Here is a 23417-nt window from a genome sequence, read left to right on the forward strand (position 1 = left end):
AAGTATTTAATAGGGCGAAATGCAAAGAGGTTGAGCACGAAAGAAAACCTGCACATAAGAAAAGGTCATTCGCTTAGCGGAGCAGTAAGGTGTTTAGCGTAGGCATCAAATGAAAACAAGGAAGCTTGAATCTATAAATAAAGAGAAGATGCAGTGATTTAGTAGGTTGGGTTAGAGAAAATTTTCACATATTAAACATTGTGTTATTTGTTTTTTGTATTCTAACTTGGATTCATTAATAAGCACCTAACCTTGTGTTGGAATTGAATTACAGTTTAACTTTTCTGTACTTTTTGTCTCATTTATGTAATTATATTTTGTTTTCTACTTTGATTTAGTTTTATATATAATGTTTGATTATTGATGAATCTTTTTGTATTCGACTATAAACTTTGAATTATTTTGAAAAATACTTTCATTATATGAACTAAACTAAATCAACCAAAGATGATAGGTACTGGAAAAAATAAAAAGTAGTATCTTTGGTTGCTATTAATTTGAATCTTAATGCAGAAATTGATCAAAGTTATTGAATCCTTAGACAACCATGATTTAGAAATTAACCTAGTTTGATGGTGTAAAACAGAAAAAATGTGATGAGTGTATGTATGAACAATGAATGCATATTAATTCACAACCAACATTTGTTCACAATTGATAATCACAACCATCATATTCAACCTCTATTCTATTTAATCTATAATCTTTAGTTTATTCTCTCTGCACATTTGCTATTATCATATCTATGCAATTATGTCTAAAAAGAATTTATAACTATCAATATACTTAGTAATTCCTATAGATATATAGGAACCCCCTATAGATATTTCAGCAATACCATAATTGACTCGATCTACTCGTCGAAATTACACACCACTCGCACTAGGGAATGAGACAGAAAGGCAGCATAGGGTATAAAGGAGGTAGAGTGGGTGGAGAAAGACTAGATAATGATGACGATATTGCCATTTTAAAGTTTAAAAATAACTTCAGAAAGATGTTTAAAATTGAAACAATGTTGCATCTAAATAATAATTATCAAACTGTACATTTCATTACATATAATAGTAGTCACCATTGCCAACTAATATAGCTAAAACTTCCCAACAATAAAGCCCGAATAATAAATAACAAACCAGCTATGAACAACTGAACACTCGAATCTGCAATAACCAAAGACCCACCAACCAACACCCAGAAGACGTTCTTCTAGCTTTCCTAACACTAAATTTGTCTTTATTTCTGATTATTTCGCCCCTTTGGGTGTAGCAACTGCCAATCAAGAATACCTAAGTAAACCAATGAATCTCAGGATGAACCTTAGAACACTCTTACTTTATTATTCTGTGCAATTCTTTCGGAAGTTTATGATAATGAAAAATTACAGGAGCCAGCTAAGTCATCACAGTGTGTTTGTTGCTGCCCTGCTGCTTCTTGTTGAGGCCCTGCTGCCTCTTCAAGGGCCCATCCTGATTCCTGTGCTCTTCATCTTCTTTGACAAGGTACTTGTCTACCTGTGTCGCAGCTTGTCGTCCCTCTGAAATGGCCCACACCACCAGGGACTGACCTCGACGACAATCACCGGCTGCAAACACCCCTTTCACATTCGTTGAGAAGCGGCCATAATCAGCCTTGAAGTTTGACCTGTTGTCTCTATCCACTCCCAACTTCTCTGCAATTGTCTGCCAAAACCAAAAGCAAAACATGTGATCTGTTGAAAAACATCACTGCAATGTCTGAACTTGGCTAAAACATGATAAATGTCAGGGCAAAACACCTATGACGTTTTTTCATGTTGCACACAAACGTTTACAACTTTTATACAATGATATTATGACATAATAGAGGCTCCCTATGTCTCTTCACTTTTCCATAAACGTGCCATTTTCAGTTAAGTAGCTTTTGAGGAAACAAAATAAAGTTATTTTGATGGATACTTACAGGCTCGGGACCAAGGAACCCCATGGCTAGTAAAACTAGGTCAGCTTCAATAATCTCCTCCGAACCCTCAATTTCCTTAAACTGAAACTTGCCGGTTTCATCCTTTTCCCAGCAAACGCGAATCACTTCAAGTCCTTTCAAAACTCCGTTTTCATCTCCGACAAATCTCTTAGTCAGAACCTCGTACGATCTTGGATCTTTGCCAAATTTTTCTGCAGCCTCTTGGTGACCGTAATCTACTCGGAATATGCGAGGCCACTGCATTCCAAAAATATTGTAATTTAAGCTCAAAGATTCAAGTCAGTAACAGTTAATATGAACAAAATTATGTCGTCAATTATTTAGCCATTACTAGTAATTACAAGAGTCCAATTTCTGGTTGTGTACTTCTAAGAAGATACATGGCAAAACTTTAAAACTAACAATCCAAATCAAACCTGAGGCCATGGGTTGCCGGGAGCCCTAGTTGGTGGGGGCTGAGGAAGGAGTTCAAGATTTACAATGCTACTACAACCATGACGAATGGATGTTCCTATGCAATCTGTGCCAGTGTCACCTCCACCAATGACCACAACTTTCTTGTCCTTGGCTGAAATGTAGTTACCATCCGCGAGATTACTATCAAGCAAGCTTTTAGTATTTGCATGAAGAAACTCCATGGCAAAATGAACTCCTGACAGCTCCCGCCCAGGTACAGGAAGATCCCTACATGAAAAGAATTATATAATTCTCAGTACACCCACTTAGAGGAGTTGAACTAAAACAAATAGGTAACAAGGACTTCATATCACTGCTTCACCTTGGTTTTGTAGATCCTACAGCCAAGACAATGGCATCATTTTCCTCCCGAAGCCGATCATAAGAGTATAAAGGGTCATGTCCAACATTAGCATTCACCACAAAATCTACTCCCTCCTCGGCCATAAGATTCACTCGTCGTTGAACTACGTCCACTTTGTCAGATTTCATGTTGGGGACCCCATACATCATAAGCCCTCCAATCCTATCAGCTCTTTCATACACTGTTACCGTATGACCCATTTTATTTAGCTGATCAGCAGCTGCCAAACCTGCTGGTCCACTTCCAACGATGGCTACTCTTTTCCTGTATCAGGAAAGATATTACTTAATGGCAACAGTAGTCGATTTCAAAAACTTAGAGAATGTTCCAGTTAAATTTTGCTAATTACTGAACATCAACTTGGTGGGTTATACATATTTGCTGAAAAGGAACAACAGAATAAAAGTGAATAAAACTAAATGCTAAGAAGAAAAACAAGTTACCCAGTTCTCTTGACTGGAGGTCGTGGCACCATCCAACCCTCCTCAAAAGCCTTATCTATGATGGCACATTCAATGCTTTTAATAGACACGGGATTCTCAATAATACCAAGGACACAAGAACCTTCACAAGGCGCTGGGCACACCCGACCAGTAAACTCTGGAAAGTTATTTGTTTCAAGAAGCCTCTCTAATGCTTCCTTCCACCTATTTTGGTATACTAGCTCATTAAACTCTGGTATTTTATTTCCAAGAGGGCATCCCGAATTTTCCTGAAATATTATGCAAACATCAGTTTAAATGCAGGTCCAGAATACCCTTTTAAGAAAATAAGTAAGTTGTGAAGTAAAAATGAAAACTTGGAGGTGGAAATGCACACCTGATGACAGAAAGGGGTACCACAGTCCATGCAACGGGCTGACTGTGTTTTCAACAGGGGACCAGGCTTTGTCTCCTCCATCACTTCCTTCCAATCTGTCATGCGAACATTAGGATCCCTATACTGAACACCCTCGCGCTCATATGCAACAAAACCTCTATGCTTAATGGCATCACTGACTCTACTTGGCCTCTTGGGCGCCTCAGCCTGCAGATATTCAAACACATCAACATGGATAAACTGTGCAAAACTTACTCTACGTTATAAAATTACAATTTCCTGGCATACTGCCCAGTAATTAAGGAAGATAAGATAACCCCTCCATTTCCATCTCACCTCAACTCCATCTAACACGTCCCATTTTATTAAAAATCAATGTTATATTATAAATTTGGTAGAGTGAAACCCAATCTAACAGGTTTTAATTTTTAAAACAGATCGTTTTTTTCTTATGAAATAGAACAGATAATATACAAATATTATAAAAAAATTGATGGTAAAAATAAACTAACCTGACTCTGTTTCTCATTCAAAGATGCAGTTGCCAGTTTCTTAAGTTCTTCAAAAGCATCTTTCTCTACCGCTTGTGCTTCATCATCTTGGTCTTCGGCATCTTTTGCTTCATCTTTGGAGGCTTCCTCTGACTTCACACTAGCTAGAGCGCGTTTATACTCCCGAGGGAATACCTTGATAAATTTAGGAAGAAGATTCTCAAAATCATCAAGCACTTCTTTGGCAAGCTGACTATTTGTGTGACGCTGATGCTGCTGTATCAACATTCTAAGAGTATAAATGTCCTCTTCCTCTTCAACCTTGTCCAGATCTACTAGTTCCAAGTTGCACCGAGATTGGAATTTTCCATCCAGATCTAGAACATAAGCAATCCCACCACTCATACCTGCAGCAAAATTTCTACCAGTTTCCCCAAGCACAACAACAGTTCCGCCAGTCATGTACTCACACCCGTGATCACCAACACCTTCCACAACAGCCGTAGCCCCAGAATTACGGACACAAAATCTTTCCGCTGCCATTCCATTGAAGTAAGCTTCCCCTCGAGTGGCCCCATAGAGCGCCACATTACCGATCACGATGTTCTCCTTAGGGTCAAAATTACTTCCTTTTGGAGGATACACAACAATCTTGCCACCGGATAATCCTTTACCAACATAGTCATTACTATCACCTTCAAGTTCCAAAGTGATACCAGGACAGAGGAATGCACCAAAACTCTGGCCTGCACTTCCAGTAAATCTGATATGAATGGTGTCGTTTGGAAGACCAGCTAGGTGGTAACGTTTAGTCACCTCATGGCTAAGCATGGTTCCCACTGCACGGTTTACATTATAGATTGGAGTCTCAATGTATACAGGGAGACCCTTTTCCAAAGCAGCATTAGACAGACTTATGAGCTTGTTATCCAAGGCATTGTCCAAACCATGATCTTGTTTTTGCACACAATATTGAGCAGCTTCTGGCCGCAATTCAGCTGCAGGTCTAAGCAGCAGAGAGAGATCAATGTTCTCTAGTTTCTCGTTGCTCTTAATGACTTCCTTATCAACTTCAAGCATATCAGATCGACCAACCATCTCATTAACTGTCCTAAACCCAAGCTGGGACATAATTTCTCTCATTTCTTCTGCCACCATAAAAAAGAAGTTGATAACATGCTCGGGTTCACCAGCAAACTTTTCTCTGAGCACGGGATCTTGAGTAGCAATGCCGACTGGACAAGTGTTCTTGTGGCATTTCCGCATCATGATGCATCCAAGAGTAATAAGCGGAGCAGTACTGAAGCCAAACTCTTCTGCACCAAGCAGAGTAGCTATGGCCACATCTCTCCCTGTTTTTAGTTGCCCGTCAGTTTGGAGGACTGTGCGACCACGTAGATCATTAGCAACCAAAGTCTGGTGGGTCTCAGCCAGGCCAAGTTCCCAAGGAAGCCCAGCATTCTTTATGCCAGTCCATCTGGATGCCCCAGTACCTCCATCATGACCTGAGATCAACACATGGTCGGCATGGCCTTTAACAACTCCACTAGCAATAATTCCCACCCCAGCTTCAGATACCAACTTCACACTAATCCGAGCAGTTGGGTTGGCATTCTACATATTAACAGAATGGAATTAAGCAGAATTAACGTCTATTTAAGGAATATTCAATTAAAAACACTGATTGAGAAATAGAATCCTTAGATGAAAATACCTTCAGATCATGAATTAGTTGGGCAAGGTCTTCAATTGAATAAATATCATGATGGGGTGGTGGACTGATAAGTCCTACCCCGGCAGTTGAATTCCTTGTAACAGCAATGTCTCCTATAACCTTGTGGCCAGGAAGTTCACCTCCCTCCCCAGGTTTTGCTCCCTAGAGAGGACAATTATGTTAAGACAATACCACTCTGTTATGTGAAAAACTACAGTTTATATCTAACGTTACCAAAGGTCAAATGCAGGTATATATATACTTAACGACACAATAGCACCCAGAGGTGCCTTGAAATCATAGCATCATCTGCCACGAATATAAATTCATAAACAATAGAAATTTAACTCCAACAGTGATGAAGGGTCTGGAGACTAGTTAATGAATTTTCCTGATACTTAAGAAACAGTATAATAACCTCAATTTAATAGACTAATTTTGACAGCTACCTGGGCCATTTTTATCTGTAGTTCATCAGCATTTGTAAGGTAGTAACTTGAAACTCCAAATCTCCCACTAGCCACTTGCTTAATGGCACTCCTTTTGGGATTCATTGTGCCATCAGGAAGAGGCTCCATACGAGATGGTTGCTCCCCTCCCTCACCTATAACAAATATCCAAGAAATCAATCATCAGATAATCTCATAAATTGATGAGCTTAATCATCATCTAATACAAATAGAAACTCAAGTGGTAAGTAACTCAGGATATTCTGGATATTTTTGAAAAAAAACGGTGCTGGAAAACGTTCTATGCAAATATATTTAACAGTTCAGAAAAAAAAAATGCTTGAATATTCTTCCACAACGTTTAACAAACCTGTGTTGGATTTCCCTCCAATTTTATTCATAGCCATTGCTAATGCTGTGTGTGCCTCCAATGATATTGACCCATAACTCATGGCCCCAGTGCAAAACCGTTTAACTATTTCGCTAGCTGGCTCCACTTCATCAATAGGAATTTTAGCAGCTGTCTCTTTAAATTTCAGAAGACCCCGCAAATTGCAAGCCTTGTTCAATTCATGAATGAACTTAGCATACTGTTTATAAGCATCTGCACTGTTAGTTCTGGCAGCTTCTTGAAGCTTTGCTATAGCAAGAGGATCATTCAGGTGAACTTCACCACCCTTTCTCCAGTGGTAATCACCAGGATTTGGTAACGTTACAGCTTCTGCACTTCCAGGAGAGAAAATACGGGAAGGAAAAGCCAACTCATGCAGTTGCAAAGCATCACTAGCAAGTGCCTCGAATGTTGCACCCTCTACTCGACTTGGAGTCCCAGCAAAGCACTTTTCTATCACTTCAGATGAAAGTCCCAGAGCTTCAAAAATCTGAGCACCTTTGTATGATGCCAAAGTTGATATTCCCATCTTGGCAAGAACCTTCATCATTCCATAGTTGCTTGCTTTGAAATACTTCTTGACCAACTCTTCTTTTGAGTGGAATTCGCCACTTGCTTTGGGTGGGATCTTTCCATCAACCTGCAGTCGCCAAATTGCCTCTATAGCCAAATATGGGCATATAGCATCAGCACCAAAACCAACAAGTGTACAGAAATGGTGCACTTCACGTGGTTCAGCAGATTCAACTATTAAGGCAACTCTAGTGCGCTCAAGTGTTTTAACAAGATGTTGATGGACAGCACCAACAGATAGGAGGGAGCTCACGGCAACACGTTTCCTTGAGAAGGCTAGAGATTAAATCACAGATATAAATTAATTAGGTTGACATGCACCATTAAGAAGTAACTTTAAGCAATAAAAGGTATCCAGGTGTGTAATACCTCTATCAGACAGCACAAGTGTGGTATAGCCTTCATTAATTGCATCATGTGCTTCTGCACATATCCTGTCCAAGGCTTCCTCCAACCCTCTCTTACCACATTCCTTTGAGTACGTTATGTCTATAACTTTGCTGTTCCATCCCCTATAATTCATTTTTTTAATGGCTTCCATTTCTTCAGTGGATAAAAGGGGACCTTTGAGGGAAAGGCGGTGACCTTGCTGCTCTGTGATTTCAGTCAGATCTCCTTCTGGACCAACCATACATTGCATAGAAGTTACTATTTTCTCTCTAATAGGATCAATAGGAGGGTTTGTCACTTGAGCAAACATTTGCTTGAAATATTCAAAAGTAAGTTTCTCTCTATTAGACATGACAGCTAGTGGTGTATCATTTCCCATTGACCCAAGGGCTTCTACCCCATCCTTGGCCATAGGAAGTAACAGCATTTCCAATGATTCAACTGAATATCTGCAAGTATAAAGCAGCATGTAAAAATATTTTTCTTCATAAAAACTGCAGATAGAATTGAACAAATATTAATGTTGGATGTTGCATACCCAAAAGCTTTCAATGGAGCCAGTAAGCCATGGATGCCCATATTTACCATATCTACGTCATCATTGGATGGCTGCAGTTCATTTAACATGTAACCATTAGAATTGTCTACAAGAAATTTGAGAGTTGTTCACATCAATATTTATGCTATACTTACTGTAGTCACTCCTGCTATGGGTGGTGGTACTCTTCCAGATTTAGGAACAGAATCAACAATGTCTTTGAGTTCAATTTTCTGATTTTTGAGCCAATCCTCATAAGGTCTTGCCAATGAGTACTGCTCTTTTAAGGCATCATCATTTACAACTGCATGCTTCTCAAAATCAACCAGAAGCATCATGCCAGGATTTAGTCTACCTTTCCTACATATATCTTCTGGTGGAATGTCAACAACCCCAACTTCACTTGCCATTATAACTCGTCCACTATGAGTGACATAGAAACGGCCTGGTCGCAGTCCATTCCTATCCAATGTAGCTCCAAGGTAGTGACCATCGGTAACTGTAGTGAAATTAGATTAGATGGATTAGTGCCAAATGACAAAAGCAATACGAACAGGACATTAATATGTGATAGAACTGGAGCCCCAGCAAAATTTACATGATATAAGAGCTGGCCCATCCCATGGCTCCATGAGAGCTGAGAAGTATTCATAAAATGCTTTACGCTGAGAATCCATGTTCTTGTCATTTTGCCATGCTTCAGGAATCATCATCATAACAGCTTCAGGAAGACTTTTTCCTGAATGAAGCAAAAACTCAAGCACACCATCAAAAGCTCCTGCAATTAAAAAGTACCCATTAGGATTCAGTATAGGACTATAGTCTAGGGTGCAAACAGAATCTTTAGTCACGATTTTACCTGAATCTGATGAATTTGCATCCACAATGGGCAAAAGCTTCTTTAATTCACTCTCTGATAAACCAAGCTCCTTGCATTTTAGTAAACCCTCACGTGCCTTCATCCTAAGAAATAAAACAATACTACATCTATTAAAATGCAATGAGTACACCCCACAAAATTTACAATGATTTTATAAGCTTGACGCACACTCAACTGACACAGTATCCATCTTTTGTGGAGGAATGAAGATACAATCATGTAATTAACAGACACTATTTAGCATTCATTCATTTCAGCATAATGGGCATATTGCTGATAGACCATTTAATTACTGAAGGCATACCAATTAACATTGCCTCTGAGTGTGTTGATTTCGCCATTGTGTCCTAATACACGCATTGGTTGAGCACGATCCCAGCTAGGAAAAGTATTTGTAGAAAACCGTGAATGTATCTGCAATTATGCACACCAAACAGAATAAAACAGTGTAGAAAATCAAATGCAAAAATGCTGTTTATTCCAGGTAAACGCATATATTAAGTGCCGGTAGAAATTCTAGAAATCCTAAATATCCCATTCACTTTCACCAAAAATGGTTTTTCACTCCAGCACTCTGAAGAAATTGTCCTCCAGATCAACTACCCACAAAGCATCAGCAGAAATTTCTGCAAACATGATTTATCTTGATAATGAACTTTCTTACCAACTCGACCATTGCATCCAATCCAGCATCCAAATTCAAATAGTATTCAAGGAAGCGGAAGAACTTAAGAGATCATTCAAACCTCAATGCCTCAGAAGTCATTCCCCAACCTTGCATCTCTCCAGTTACTGGTTGTTCCCATGCTGTTTGTTGGAGTATAGAGTTAGTGGAGAAAGAAAATAGGCTAATGGGTAATATATTTACCAGGGCCATGTAGCTCGTAAACCTTTCATTGCCAAGATCAGCAAAGTAATAATCCCTCAACTGAGCTGGTGTTAGCTGACCTTTGTAAACAACAGTCCTGTATAAAATTGAATAACCATCACGAATTTGACATAATACATAATTTGCAGCAAACATAATTTACATGAGAAAACGAGGTCCACTCTAGACAACCAACCTTGATGAAAGTGAACAGATATAGAAATCAGTAATGCCGTCATTTTGGAGGTTTAATGCAGATGTAATAGCTGCCATGCTGAGCTTCCTTAATATGTACATCTGCAAAAACCAAGTATCCTATTAAGTTCTATTTAATTATCACTTAGAATTAATCATACAGTGACAAAAATATGAGCTGAACCAAAATTTGTTAAGCAATAAATTCAACTCTCACCAAGATTTTATATCTGAAAAAATTTAAACTTTTTCATAGGAAAGAAATATGTTTCCATTAGTTTTTTCACTTAAATATTTTAACACAAATGTCTTGTCACCAATGTCACATGTAGAAAATATACCTGTCTTTCCAAATCGACATTTGATTGAGCACTTGGCGTGAGAAACACCTGTTCAATCACTGGTTCGGTCTGTAGGGCTGATTTGCCCAATTCTGTGTTATCAGTGGGTACAGACCGCCAACCAAGAACAGTGTGCCCCAGAGATTCAGCAACCTTAAACCAGAACCACAGCATAATTACTAACAATTGTCAGTAAAATATAAAATAATAATTTTAGCTAGTGGAGGACAAGTTCAGCATGATAAGAATAATTTAAAAAGTATATAATGAAAAGTACAGCATTCAAAAGCCATTATAATTCATCACATCAATTCAAATTAAATATCAAATACAAAAACTTCTGAATCAGATTTACCTTGTTAAATGTTCTTTTGCTTTCCTCCCTTCGATTTTCAGACTTTGGCAAGAAAAACATGCCAACTGCATATTTTCCTTGGGGAGGAAGCTCAAAATCCACAACCTGCAACAAGACAAACCTATTACTTAATTTAACTCGTGAAAGATACAAAGCTAAGTTCCAATAGATCATATATTTTGTTTTTTTTTTTTCATCAACAAAAAGGTTACACAGTCTAAGAATGAGACTGTAGGAACTTATCTTAATGCAATTAAGTATTATTTACTATTGTGTACAACCTAATACTTATATAAAATTTAAAAGTTCCTGGGAAAAAAGAAAATAAAAAGCAAATACAAAGCTCTTTAAAATAATAATATAGTCCAAATCAACAAAAGAGAAAGGAAAAGGAAACAAATATAAAAAATAAATAAAGCATTCACATTTGCTGTTGGTATCAATAAAAATAAATAATTGAAAGTGAGAAAAAATCTTAAATAAATCAAGCTTTTAGTAAATTAAATCATCATTAATCAAAACTATTAGTAAATTAAATCATCTTCAATCGAAACTATTAGTGATTAAAATCATCTTTAATAGAAACTAAAATAATATATATTTTCAAAAAACAACAAAATAAAAATCATAAATATATTTTCAACTAAGAATCCCAAATGATAAAATGGTAAAATTGCTAGTAATTTGCATGAAACATACATACAAAAGTCAATATGTCTCATCTAAAAACATACATCTCAAAATAATAAACCATGAATCAACAAACAATGCCTATTTCGAAATTTCCTCAAGAGGACGTAATTGTTTCTATGTACGGATAAGTTTTGAACAAAAATTAGTTAAGTACAATTTTGTTCAAAAAGCTCATAATGTTCAAGGGAGTTATTAATTTAAATTTAAGTATGACAGAGATGATAGATTTTTTTTTTTTCAAAATGTCAAATTGCCAATTTCAAAATGATGTTATAAATAAAATGTAATAGACACTTTATAAATCAAATACTTTTATAAATGGTTTACAATCACTTCTATAAAACCTTCAAAGAAATAGTTCATACTTACTTTTTATTACTAGATTTATTAGAAGAAATAGAAATACCATGTTCATTATGTAAAGTAAAATATATTCAATGTTAAAAAAAGTAGAATTTATATATAGATAGATAATCAAATTATTTATATGTTTTTATTAGTATAACTTTAATCATTACTAATCCAGATATCTATATTGACTTAAAAATTATCTGGTATTTGTAAAATTAATCGAGTTGAAAATCGAATTACTATCCAGAATTCACTTTTCACTTATATAAAACCTAAGGGTAGATATTTGTAAAATAAAAAAAAATGCAAACAAAACATAGTGGTAGATATTTGTAAAATTAAAAAGCGCAAACAAAAAACGTGCCTCCTGGTAAAAGACATGAGGCAGAGAAACAAGAATTCCAGCACCATCTCCAGTGTTGGCTTCGCATCCGCAAGCACCTCTGTGCGTCATCCTCACCAACATTTCCAGCGCGTCAGTTACCTGCAGTGCACACGCCCAAAAAAATAATCACCTCATCAATCTTAAACACCACGTTACATCTAAATCCAAACCAAACCGAAAGGTACCGTTCTGCGGTTACACTCTCCCGACAACTCCGCCACGAACCCCACCCCGCACGAGTCCTTGTCCATAGCCGGATCATACAGCCCCAGCGGCTTCTCCGGCACCGTGGAGAATGCTGACCGGACTGCCACCCTCCATTTTGGCAACCGCCCTGATTGCAGCAACCCGATCCGGAACCCACTCGACCGCACCTGTGTGCCGAACAACCTTTTCTTCTCTACAGTAGAGGCAGAGCATCGCGCAACCCTACCTCTCAGACGCAGACGCGCTTTGTTAGGGTTATTGAAAGCTTTTATTTGAGGGTTGTTTAGAACAGGGAGCGTGAACGACAAAGCATTCGACATTGTTCACGAAAAGAAAATAAAAACTAAAAGCAATAGGAAGGTGAAAGGTGTGTGCTTCTTTTTCTCCTATAGTTTTAATTGAGTTAAACTTGTGAGAAGTCTTATTTGAGCGTCCAGATTCTGTTAGAAGTGCCTGAATAGGGAAATAGAAAAGATGGTATATATCCAAATGAAACAAAACGGATTTGGGGTATTTTTCACATGAAGACAAACAGATCTGAAATTACTGGTTGAAGATCCGGAGTTGTGAGAAGATGGTAACCAAGAATTGAGATGTTAAAGGAGTGTCTGGTATGATGAAGACAGAATACCGAAACTGAGGAAAAAAGAAGAGAACAGATAGATGGCAGAGGGTGTGGTGTGAGGAGGGTTGTTACGAGACGAGGGGAAGGTGGATATATAAGGAAGAAGAGAAGGAGGTAGGAGGAGCTGGAGAGAGTGTGGGGACCACTGGTTGTTCTTGTTGTGCTTGGTGGTGGTGTTTGTGTAATTACCAACTTCGACCTCATCACTGTTCTGTTTTCTTTGTGGACAGCTTAGTATTCACAGTGACGCCACGTGCTAGCTGTTCTATGTGGCATGCTAAAGCCGCTTCATGGGTGGGTCCTACCATCTGGGTAGGTTCGGTCGTGAACTAGGAACCTGTGTGCTGTGCTCCGCGGCTGATAGACACCGTAAATAAATACTTTCTATTATTAGTAACTATTTTTTTTTTCACTCTTACTAGGAAGATACTTTCTAAAATAATTAAATATTTCAAGGATGTTTAAGTAGATAGAAAAAAAAAAAACTAAACTTTCTTACTTATTTAAAAATTTACTGGTTGAATTTAGCTTTTTGTAATTTTAGATTTAACAGTCAATGAACCATTCGACCTATGTTGTCTTCAGTTGTCTCCTGAAAATTAGTAAACTAAAACTATTGTTAAAATTTTGATTCAAAATTATGTTTGTAGGGGAACAAAAGTTAATTGATAATAACGACTTTAATAGTGGATTATGTTAAAAGACACATCATGCTTTAGTTGTCTTGTCTGAATGAGTAAAGATTAAATTGAGAAAGTTAATATTTATTTATTATTTCTATAAATATTTGTTATGTGTTTTTTTTTCATATTTTTATTACTATTTAAATTTTTTCAATATTTATGTTTTTTACCTTTATTGTTATATGTGTTAACTAGGAATAACAATGCCAATTGGCCTCTTTCATTTTGATAACCCTTTCCGTAATTTAAAAAAAAAGAAGTCCAACAGAGTTTGGTTTACTAAATTAGTGAATTACTTTGTTTTCTACCATACATGAGAGGAAACCCACCTTAAAATAGTTATATTTATTTAATTAATTTTTATTGTCTTAGCGTATTTTTAATTAAATTGTTTATTTTATATTTTAATAATTATTGTATTATTAAATTAAGGTATTTTAGAATTTTATAATAATAGTATAAGTGAACTAGTGACTTAAATAAATCATCAGCATCAATTAGTTTTGAAATATTTTTAAAAAAAAATCTTGAAGTTTTTCAAAAATTTCTTTTCAATCTATAAACTAAAAGCAATTGAATTTGAAATGATGGTTGAATTGTAGCACAATATAAAAATAATGGACACAACAAAAGAATGCACAAGAGAATGTTAGGGATTCAAATAAAATGATGTATAAGTTATTCAACTTTTAAATATTTTTTAGTGTTTAATAAAGTTTCATTTTGTAAGTGAATTTGGTTCTGTTTAATAACGACTTTTAAATGGTTCACATGTGTGTCATGAGTAAGTTTATTTTTCTTTAATTTTTTTTAATTTTAAATAAAATTATTCCCGTGTTAAGTTAATATTATGTTATATGACAATGTAAATATCATATGTCAAGTTAGTCTATATAATATCAGTATCACATATAAGTTAATATAAGTTATTTTATATTTCAATTTTCTTTAGTTTTGTGTATTTCAATCTATATTTTTTTAAATTAAACAATTCTAATTTTTAAATTTTTCAACGGCAATGAGATCACATTTAATCTTTTACAAATATTGTATTAAAATTTATATTTTTATTAAATATTTTTATTTTTAAATTAACTCTAATTATATTATTATAATATAATTATTATATATTATTATAATATAACTATTAACTGTATATTTGATTTTTCTACTTGATTCTTCTACATGTGTATACGGATTAATCGAGTTTATCAACTAATTGTACAAATATGTAGATAATAAATTTTAATACAACATTTCAATTTATTTTGTTACAAATATAACTATTTATAATCTTTTACGAGATCCTAGTTTAATTTTTACGTACTAAAAAATATTTAAAAATATTTATATTATAATTTAATGTAATAGTTATAAAATAGTTATTTAAGACAAAGATATTATCTATATCAATAAATATATATTATTTTTTAAAATAAAATTATTTTAAAAATCAAAGTAAAATATATTTTTTAAATTTTATTTTATTAAATTACTAGGTAATTAAAATTCATAAAAAAAAATATAGTTAAAAATTAAAAAAAGTATAGAAAAAGATAATTAATAGTTTAAATATAAGTTATTGTTTAATATTATAAAAAGTAAAAAAGTAAAATAAATTTTTAGGACATGCAACTCCAAAATAAATATGAATAAAAAAAAGATAAAAGAATAAAATCATTTTATAAAAACATGCGACTGTTAAAATAAATATAGATAAAAGAATAAATTAATAATATTAAATAATTAAAAAAATCAACATTTAACATATTTTGTCAGCAAAATAAATATGAATAATAAATTAATTTTTTTTAACATATATTTTTTCTATTATAATAAATTAGTACACAATTTCAGATAATTTTGATTTATTGTATTGAAATCTTTATAGGAATATCTCCCAATAGTGTTAATAAGTGAAAAGTAAGCTATCATTAAGTAAACTTTTTAGATTTGATTATATAATCTAAGATCTTATCTATTCCTGCATAACACTCATTCTATATATGGAGTTTAGGAAGTAGAAAAGATTTCTTTAAATTACACTTTTTCATAAAGACAAGAAATTCTCTTGTATTATTTATGTGCTATTATGTGCTATAAAAGGAGACTGAACTCTACCTAATAGACAAAAGACAAATGATGCAAACCATAAAAACAACATTGACATGTGAAATTTTCAAAAAGAAATTTTCTGAAAAAGATATTATTCGTGTTAAAATGTAAAAGAAGTTCAACTCCATGCAGGAAAATCTGTTTGAGTGTAGTGCTAAATTTTAATACCTAACTTAATATCTTACATCATAAGGTACTTTCATTAAAATTTAACAATAATATCTTACATACTATACAGAAAGTTCATACAAAAATAACAAAAACAGTTATAGAGAATAATAAAAGGAGAAAACATTTTATATTACTTAATTAAATCAGGCACTTAAAATTATAAATGTTTTAATTTAACGTATTCTTTACCACTTTAATTATAATAATTAATATTTTCTTTAATCTAACTCTACTTAATGATAAAAATTAAAAATATATGATAACTAAAACGTATAGGATCAAAAATATTATTATTATTTTATAATAATAAATTTTGATAAACTGATAAAAGTAAGTGTTCATAACTTAAAACTGACTTAAAAAATTGATAGTTTTGATTTTTCCTTTCAGTTCAACAATTTGTTTGTATTTACAGTTTGACGAGAACGTTTATTTATGTATATAATAATTATGTGTTAACTGGATAAAAATAATTTTTTATTTTATGAGAAAAAATAAAATTATAAATATATCTCTTCCCAGGGTCGAATATTAATTTAAAACAATTTTTTATGGTGTATTTTAATGTTTTTCTTTTTAAGATAGTGTTTTTTTTTACCAACTTATTCAAAATACTTATCCACAGTACTTATTATAGGTATTTTGATGTAAAGTTATCTCAGATTTAATCAATTAAAACAATTAAGATGTAAATTTATCTCAGGTTTAATCAATTAAAACAATTAATATTAGAATGAATGCTTAATAATAAAATTCTGATCAATTATATCTTTCATTCATATTTTATTAAAGTTAACTTAATTATAATATAATTATTTTTAAACCTGTAACCTATTTATATTAATGAGATGTTTAACTCATTTTATTTATAATTGATTGATATTTTCTATGTACAAGCTATCAGTTACGATACTGGAGTCAATACCTGTTAGTAGATATACTATAATATCCATATAAATTTATTAGTATTATACAAAAGTTAAAAAAAAAATTAAGTGTAATAAAATTATTTATTATGATACAACGTTAGGAATAAAAGATAATGTTAAATAGATATGTTGATAAAAAAGTATACAGTAATGTCATTTAGGTCAAATGACACAACTTCGTTGGATCTAATTTAAATTTATATTATGTTAAATCAAATAAATCGAATTACATATCACTTATATATTTAAATTTAGATAATTTTTTATTAAGAGTTCAATCAAACTGTATCACAAACACTTATTAAAGATTATAGAGTAAATATTTAGAATTTTGCAACTTCTTAAAGTTTGGTAAATCCAAACCTAACAACATGGAAGAAGTGGTTATCTGTCTCAGTAGAAAGAAACTGATTCAAAAGATCATAAGCATTGCATTCCTCCTTGGACTCTCCATTTTGGACTACTGTAACAAAAATTAAATCATGCACATGAAATGCATCTCTCAGTTTATGTTAATGTGGCAAAATTTCAATCCAGATGACTCTAATTTCGTTACTTGATAGCAATGTGAACCAAAGTATACATTCACACGACCTATTCTCTCAACCATTTTTACATTGGTACAAAAATGCATATTCAACCGTGATAATTGGCCTAACTTCATTTTCCAGTTGATTTTTTTTTCTTTTTAACAGACAAGAACGAAGCTTTAAAGCCTAGAAACAAATACCAATAGTAATTTCTCAGTGGCAAAAAAATTAGATGAATTTTCACTTCTACAATAATTTGATTGATTAATATGTCAAAAATAAATTATTGATTAATTTTTATTTTAACTGACTTTATTGAGATAACATTAATACAAACATCATCACATTTAAAATATTATCGATTTTAGAGTTTGAAACTTTAGTTAGAGTTTAAAAGGATCTAAAAACTTAAAAAGGAAAAATATATTTAAACTTCTCTTAATCTTGACTTCTAAATAAAAGGAAATTATTTAATATATTTGAATAATTAAAATAAAATCAATTCTTTTGTAACTTATTTCAAAACTTTTGATATGATGACATACCATCTATGATCAAGTACGCTTAAGAAGAATTAGAGTCATCCAAAAGGTATGTCCAAGTTCTTACTATTATGGACCATATGTGAGTTCTTAGTATAGGGTTTTTTAGGCTTAGAGATAACCTAATTTGGAGTGCATTTTATAACTGACTTCATAGTCAACATGCGCATGAAATGACTTGTTCTCCAAGGTTTAGGGTGAAGTACCTGAAAAACACTAGAAAGGAGGGTTGATTAGTGTTTATGGAAATCGTTTTTCGTAACCCTTTCGATATAGTACGTTGTAAAGCGAATGAGATATTCTTTTAAAGGCTTAGACCCTTGACTTAAAATATAAGCTTTATAAAGATCAGCGTCCTAATCAGAATAATTTCTACTACTGTGATTGTAAGAACTTCCTTTAAAAATAGAGGATTGTTTAGCTTGGAAGTTCTTATATTTTCAAATAAAAAGCTCAACTACAAGTTTTCTAAGAGGACCGTTTAGCAAAGAGAAGAGACAATAACACAAGAGATTTTATACTGGTTCACTCTAACTGAGCTACATCTAGTCTACTCCGTAGAGAGTTCCACTATAATTTTCACATGATTACAAATGAGTATTAGCACCACTTCTGGTACTCACCTACCTCCTTGATATTTTCTTTGAGTATTCGCACCACTCTTGGTACTCAGCAACCCGCTGAGATTTCCTTGAGTATTTGAACCACCCCATGTATTAGACTATCATGCCTAGATTCCTAAACTCAAAAGAGTTCAGTTGTAAGTATTTTAATTCTCTTTTGAATTGCAACCGAAGATTGCTTACAAGTAGTTTAGACGAAATCTCTCAATGAGAGGGTATGAATACAATACAATACAGTCTAAACACTCACATGTGTTTCTCTTTATGATCTTACAAAAGTAAGAGATTTGATGCTTAAGCTCGAAAGTATCTTTTTCTCTTTTCTCTTCTCTTCTCTTTTCTTCAACTGATATATAATCGTTTCTTTGAGCTCTTTTTCTCTCTTCTTTTCTCTGGGATGGATATGGCATTGGAAGTTTTGCACACTTGCTATCCTCTTTTCTATCCTCTTGATTTTCTTTGTGAGAGTTCTTCTATTTATAGGCTTGATGAATATTTGTCCATTGGACAACGTTTGTAGTTCGTAGCCTTGATGCTTATATTTTCTCTTTCTTCTTTTCACAGCAGTCGTTATGTAAGTCAACTTTATCAGAATAGACATGATTTTCAGTCCTTTGTTGTAGGTTGTATGATCTTTTTAAACTTTGCTTCAAGAAAGGAACATTCCATGATTATCTCTTTTGTCTCTAATTTCCACATTTGATATTTGATCTGTAGCACTATGAATGTGTGTAGAATAGCTTATTTGCAAAATTAAAGTAAATTATGCATGCAACATATATGACCTTTCTTATCACTTTTGTTGTTTTTGAACGTTGGAAATTTAATGTCATTTAATGCTTGCTCAAAACAACAAAGTGCTTTTGATTTCCTACCGTTAGGTAGCATTTTATAATTAATCTCTTTTAATTTGAAGATACCAAACATATGGATACTTCATCGTAAGATCACATGTCTGTTTCGCTCATGGTATCATCTTGATTCAACTAAACACTTCTTTTATTTTTGTCTCTTTGTAGACAAATAGCGTTTAGCTTGCTCATGCTTTCTTATGTCTTTTAAAAGCTAGGTCTTTTAATTATTTTAGCCGAATACATTGTCTCGATCTGTTTCATTTTTTAGAGAAGTTAAATACCTAATTTAGGTATTTTTAGCGTTGAGCATTTAACTCATTTCTCTCTCAGACACTTTTAGACAAGACATCGTCTAGTCAAGCGTCTGGTTGTTCTAGACTAAATGTTTTTCTATTTCTTAGGACCTAAGTGTTTTTCTACGATTTTTATGTTTGAGGTTTAGGTTCTAGTTTTGTGTGTTTGGGATTTTGGTCTATGTTTTTATCCTAGGTTGGTTTTTGATCTTTAACCCGTTTTGATGTTATTCGATTAAATTTCAAAACATGTGATCGTTTATTCATATAGACGATTTTGTCTTTAACAACTAAATGAAGGCATAAACATGCACTCATTAGCTGTTAAGGCTAGGAGGATGGATATGATTTAGTCTCTCGAAACTAAAGCTTTATGTTATTGTCTTGCATTACCAACATTCTTATAATCACATACCTCTTAGGGTTGCTAGTATGTTAGTAGTTTTCTCAAAATAAAGGGCCTTGTTTCACATGTATTGGTTGATTTCCTTATTCTTGGCCATGTATTGTTAATCGTGAGTGAAGGTGAGGGGTGACCAAAAATGTAGTAGCAGGGAGTGAGAGTTGGGGTGTTGTTACAATAGTGGAGGAGTAGACCATTCATGACATGGGTGGTTAGTGCACCTTTAGCTATACTAGGAAAGTTGGTTTTGGGTTCCAAAAGGGGTGCAAGGTTTGCAGTAGTTAACGTGAGAATTGGAGGGCATGTGATTACGCTTTAAAATTGGATTTAGAGTGAGGCTTTGGTTTCACGTGAAGGTAGCCTTTAGCATGGAAATATAGGATTCAAAGTGGTTATGGGACTTTTGTGCATGTATAATTGCATGGAAGAGTAAATTGTGTTATGTGAAATGAGGAGAAAACGGTGTAGGGCAATGATGTTGAGGTGAAATTTATATAGGATATAAATTATGCACGAATAGTGGTGGTGAAGTGACGTGGAGTGTAGGATAATAGTTGTATAGGTTAGGTAATGGTGAGGCCATGATGAATTTTATAAATTGTAGGAAGGAGTTTCATGAATGGGTGGAGTGCATGCTAGGACATGGGGTCCGTGAAAGTGAAAAGTGAGAGGAAACTTTTGGTTTAGTGTGGGACTCACATGGGTAGACATGTAGGATTTTAATGGGCTTTGTGGTTATAATGAAAAATGGGTGTATTTAGTACATAATTGACTCCTTTATGTGTTTTCATTGACTTTGTATTGTTAAGATATTCGTTGCATTATTGTCTTGAGAATGCCATTATGTGAGGAACAATTTTGTATGAGTTATGAGATATCATCTTTTTAAATGATTTCAAACTATTGCTATGTTGTTTGAGTTTGTTCCGGATTGTTGCTTTGTGTTTGGGTGTGCGTCTGAATTGTTATTAATTGGATTATGGGTGTTGTTAGGTTTGTTCTTGGATGTGTTGGTTGATATCTTGTCTCATTGTCTTAATTGTTATTGTGAGACAAGTTTATTGATTGTTTGTATTGTTGAATTTTAGTCCTAACTGAGATGTAAATGGGTGGTGTAATTTTAAGGTTAATGTGTGGTTGTTGGTTTAGGTCAAGACTTTTGGAGATTAAACTGAATTTCTTGTGTTGTTTTGTTACAGTATAATAGTCTTTGAATGCTATGGGAAATGAGTGAACTCATATAATTGGATTGTGGGTTGGATGCATGGTAGTATAGGCTGTAAAGGCCAAATTGTGTGTGGTTAAAACTTGGTTATAATGTGGTTGTGCTGTGCGAAGTTGAAGGAGGGGTTGGTTGCTATGTCTTCTTTCCACACTTCTTGAATCTGGGGTTGTACCTTTCCTCTTTTGAAGGGGTAGAAAGGTAGTCACCTTTCTCCTTGCATGAGGGTAGAAAGGTGTATTTCTTCGTCTTTAAGAAGTGGTGGAAGAGATGGGTCTCTTCGTACTTGAGGGCGGTAGAAGAGATTAGAATTTGAATGTTGTCCTTTCCTCTTTCGAGAGGATAGAAAAGGATGAATGTTCGCCTATAGGATTCCAACTCATGCTAAGTATAGTACATATGGAAACATATTAGAATTTTTACTCATAAGCCTTGAGGAGTAGGGGAGATAGGTCCGAAGTTGGATGGATGATCACTCAAAATGTCCAGTTTTCGTAAACATGAATGGTGTCGTGAAGTGTGGAAGATGACATACGCTTATATCTGAAGTTGCGATGGAGGACCACTCAAAACGTCCTATTTTGGTAAACATGAATGGTATGGAGAAGTGTGGTGGATGACATACGCTTATAGAGATGGTTGATATTAGAATATGTTACTTGTAATTGACAAATTGTATAGAGCTAATGGATGAATCATGAATTATTTTTAAGAGAATGTATGGTGTATATTATATTACTTGTTATAGTCTTACTATGTATTCATTGTTTGATGTGATAGCACTAGTAAATAAACAACCTTTTAACTTGCACATTACGCTTCGATTTCAAAAAAAACCGAAGCGTATAAAAATGTGGTGGCAATTTTGTAATTCAGGCAACACTATATGTCTCGGTTCAGTTCGAACCGATGCCTAAAGGGGCATACTGTCTCGGTTCTCTGACCAATCGAGGCAAAAAATCCTACTGAATCAAACTTTTTACCTGACTGCTTTTTCGAAAGAGGTTTACTGCTTCTGTTCTCTGACCAACCGAGGCAAAAAATCCTGACAGATTTTTCAAAATAGGCCTACTACCTCGGTTCTCATACCAACCGAGACAAAAAACCCTGACAACTTTCTTGAAATAGGCCTACTGCCTCAGTTCTCTGACCAACCGAGACAGTATGTCCTGCCAGAAATTGATTTTGAACATTTCAAATTCATCTTGTCAACCTCTACTGCCTCGGTTCCATTTTAACCGATGTCATAGGCCCTTTATGCCTTGGTTTAAGTGCGAACTCAGGCCTATAGTTAGAAGATATTTTCAAATTTTTCGTTTACAATTTTATTTTGAATTTTTTTTGGAAGGTTTACGCATCAGTTGTTTTTATAACCGAGGTAATAACCTCTTCGATAGTTATATTCTAGAAGCGTAAAACAGTAAGCACATTTCACTTTTTCTTCTTCTTCTTCCGCTAGAGAGTCATTTCTCATCTCGTGAGAAAAACTTCTTCGTGTCGCTCTGCCACCGCTACCTCCATCACTAGACACCCTGCTGCCTCCACCACTGGTCGTTGTTGTTGGCTCCATCATTGGTCGTCGTCGTTGCCTCCACCACTGGTAGTCACTCAATCTGTCGCACGAACGTTGTTGCCTCCATTTTTCTTATGCTAACTACGCTTTTGTTGTTGCCACCATCGTTCGTCGTCGCCACTAGCTGTTCATCGCTGCTAACGACCGTTCGTCGCCACCTTCGACCCTTCGTTTCCACCTTCGGCCGTTTCGTCGTCGCCTTCTGCCATTTCGCCGCCGCCTCCGGCCGTTTCATTTGTTGTCTCCATTGTCTCATTACAAATAAAAAAAGAAAAATATATTTTGAATAGGCAAAAGACCTAATTTCTGGAAAAAAAAAGAAGCTAAAGACCCCCACATACTGCCTCGGTTCATAACCGAGGTAAAAAAGACTACCATTTTTACCTCGCCTATATATGCATCGGTTCATGAATACTGCATATATACGAAAAT

The 23417-nt window shown here is 34.2% G+C and overlaps 1 protein-coding gene across 3 annotated transcripts; it reads right to left on the reverse strand.

Annotated features, from left to right (window-relative positions):
- Positions 1-1000: 1000 nt before the first annotated feature.
- On the reverse strand, positions 1001-13170 carry LOC124824011 (glutamate synthase [NADH], amyloplastic-like). 3 transcript variants are annotated; one of them, XM_088110987.1, is made up of 22 exons: positions 12401-13170; positions 12195-12314; positions 10787-10891; positions 10432-10584; positions 10092-10192; positions 9896-9992; positions 9332-9441; positions 9007-9110; positions 8746-8925; positions 8303-8646; positions 8148-8218; positions 7589-8058; positions 6626-7495; positions 6256-6410; positions 5807-5968; positions 4114-5706; positions 3602-3808; positions 3226-3494; positions 2741-3046; positions 2379-2646; positions 1942-2199; positions 1001-1682 (listed from the first exon to the last, which is right to left on the reverse strand). In XM_088110987.1, the coding sequence occupies exons 1-22, from the start codon at positions 12740-12742 to the stop codon at positions 1395-1397; spliced, it is 6573 nt and encodes a 2190-aa protein (XP_087967113.1). In that variant the 5' UTR covers positions 12743-13170; the 3' UTR covers positions 1001-1394. The 3 variants fall into 3 exon arrangements, with proteins under 3 accessions (XP_087967113.1, XP_087967114.1, XP_087967115.1); XM_088110988.1 differs by lacking the exons at positions 9896-9992; positions 10092-10192; positions 10432-10584; ... (1 more) ...; positions 12195-12314; positions 12401-13170 and adding an exon at positions 9692-9844; XM_088110989.1 differs by lacking the exons at positions 9896-9992; positions 10092-10192; positions 10432-10584; ... (1 more) ...; positions 12195-12314; positions 12401-13170 and adding an exon at positions 9774-9834.
- Between the last annotated feature and the right edge of the window lie 10247 nt (positions 13171-23417).

The sequence above is a fragment of the Vigna umbellata genome, chromosome 3, assembly GCF_029865625.1.
Source record: "Vigna umbellata cultivar VRB3 chromosome 3, Vumbellata_1.0, whole genome shotgun sequence".
Taxonomy (NCBI): domain Eukaryota; kingdom Viridiplantae; phylum Streptophyta; class Magnoliopsida; order Fabales; family Fabaceae; genus Vigna; species Vigna umbellata.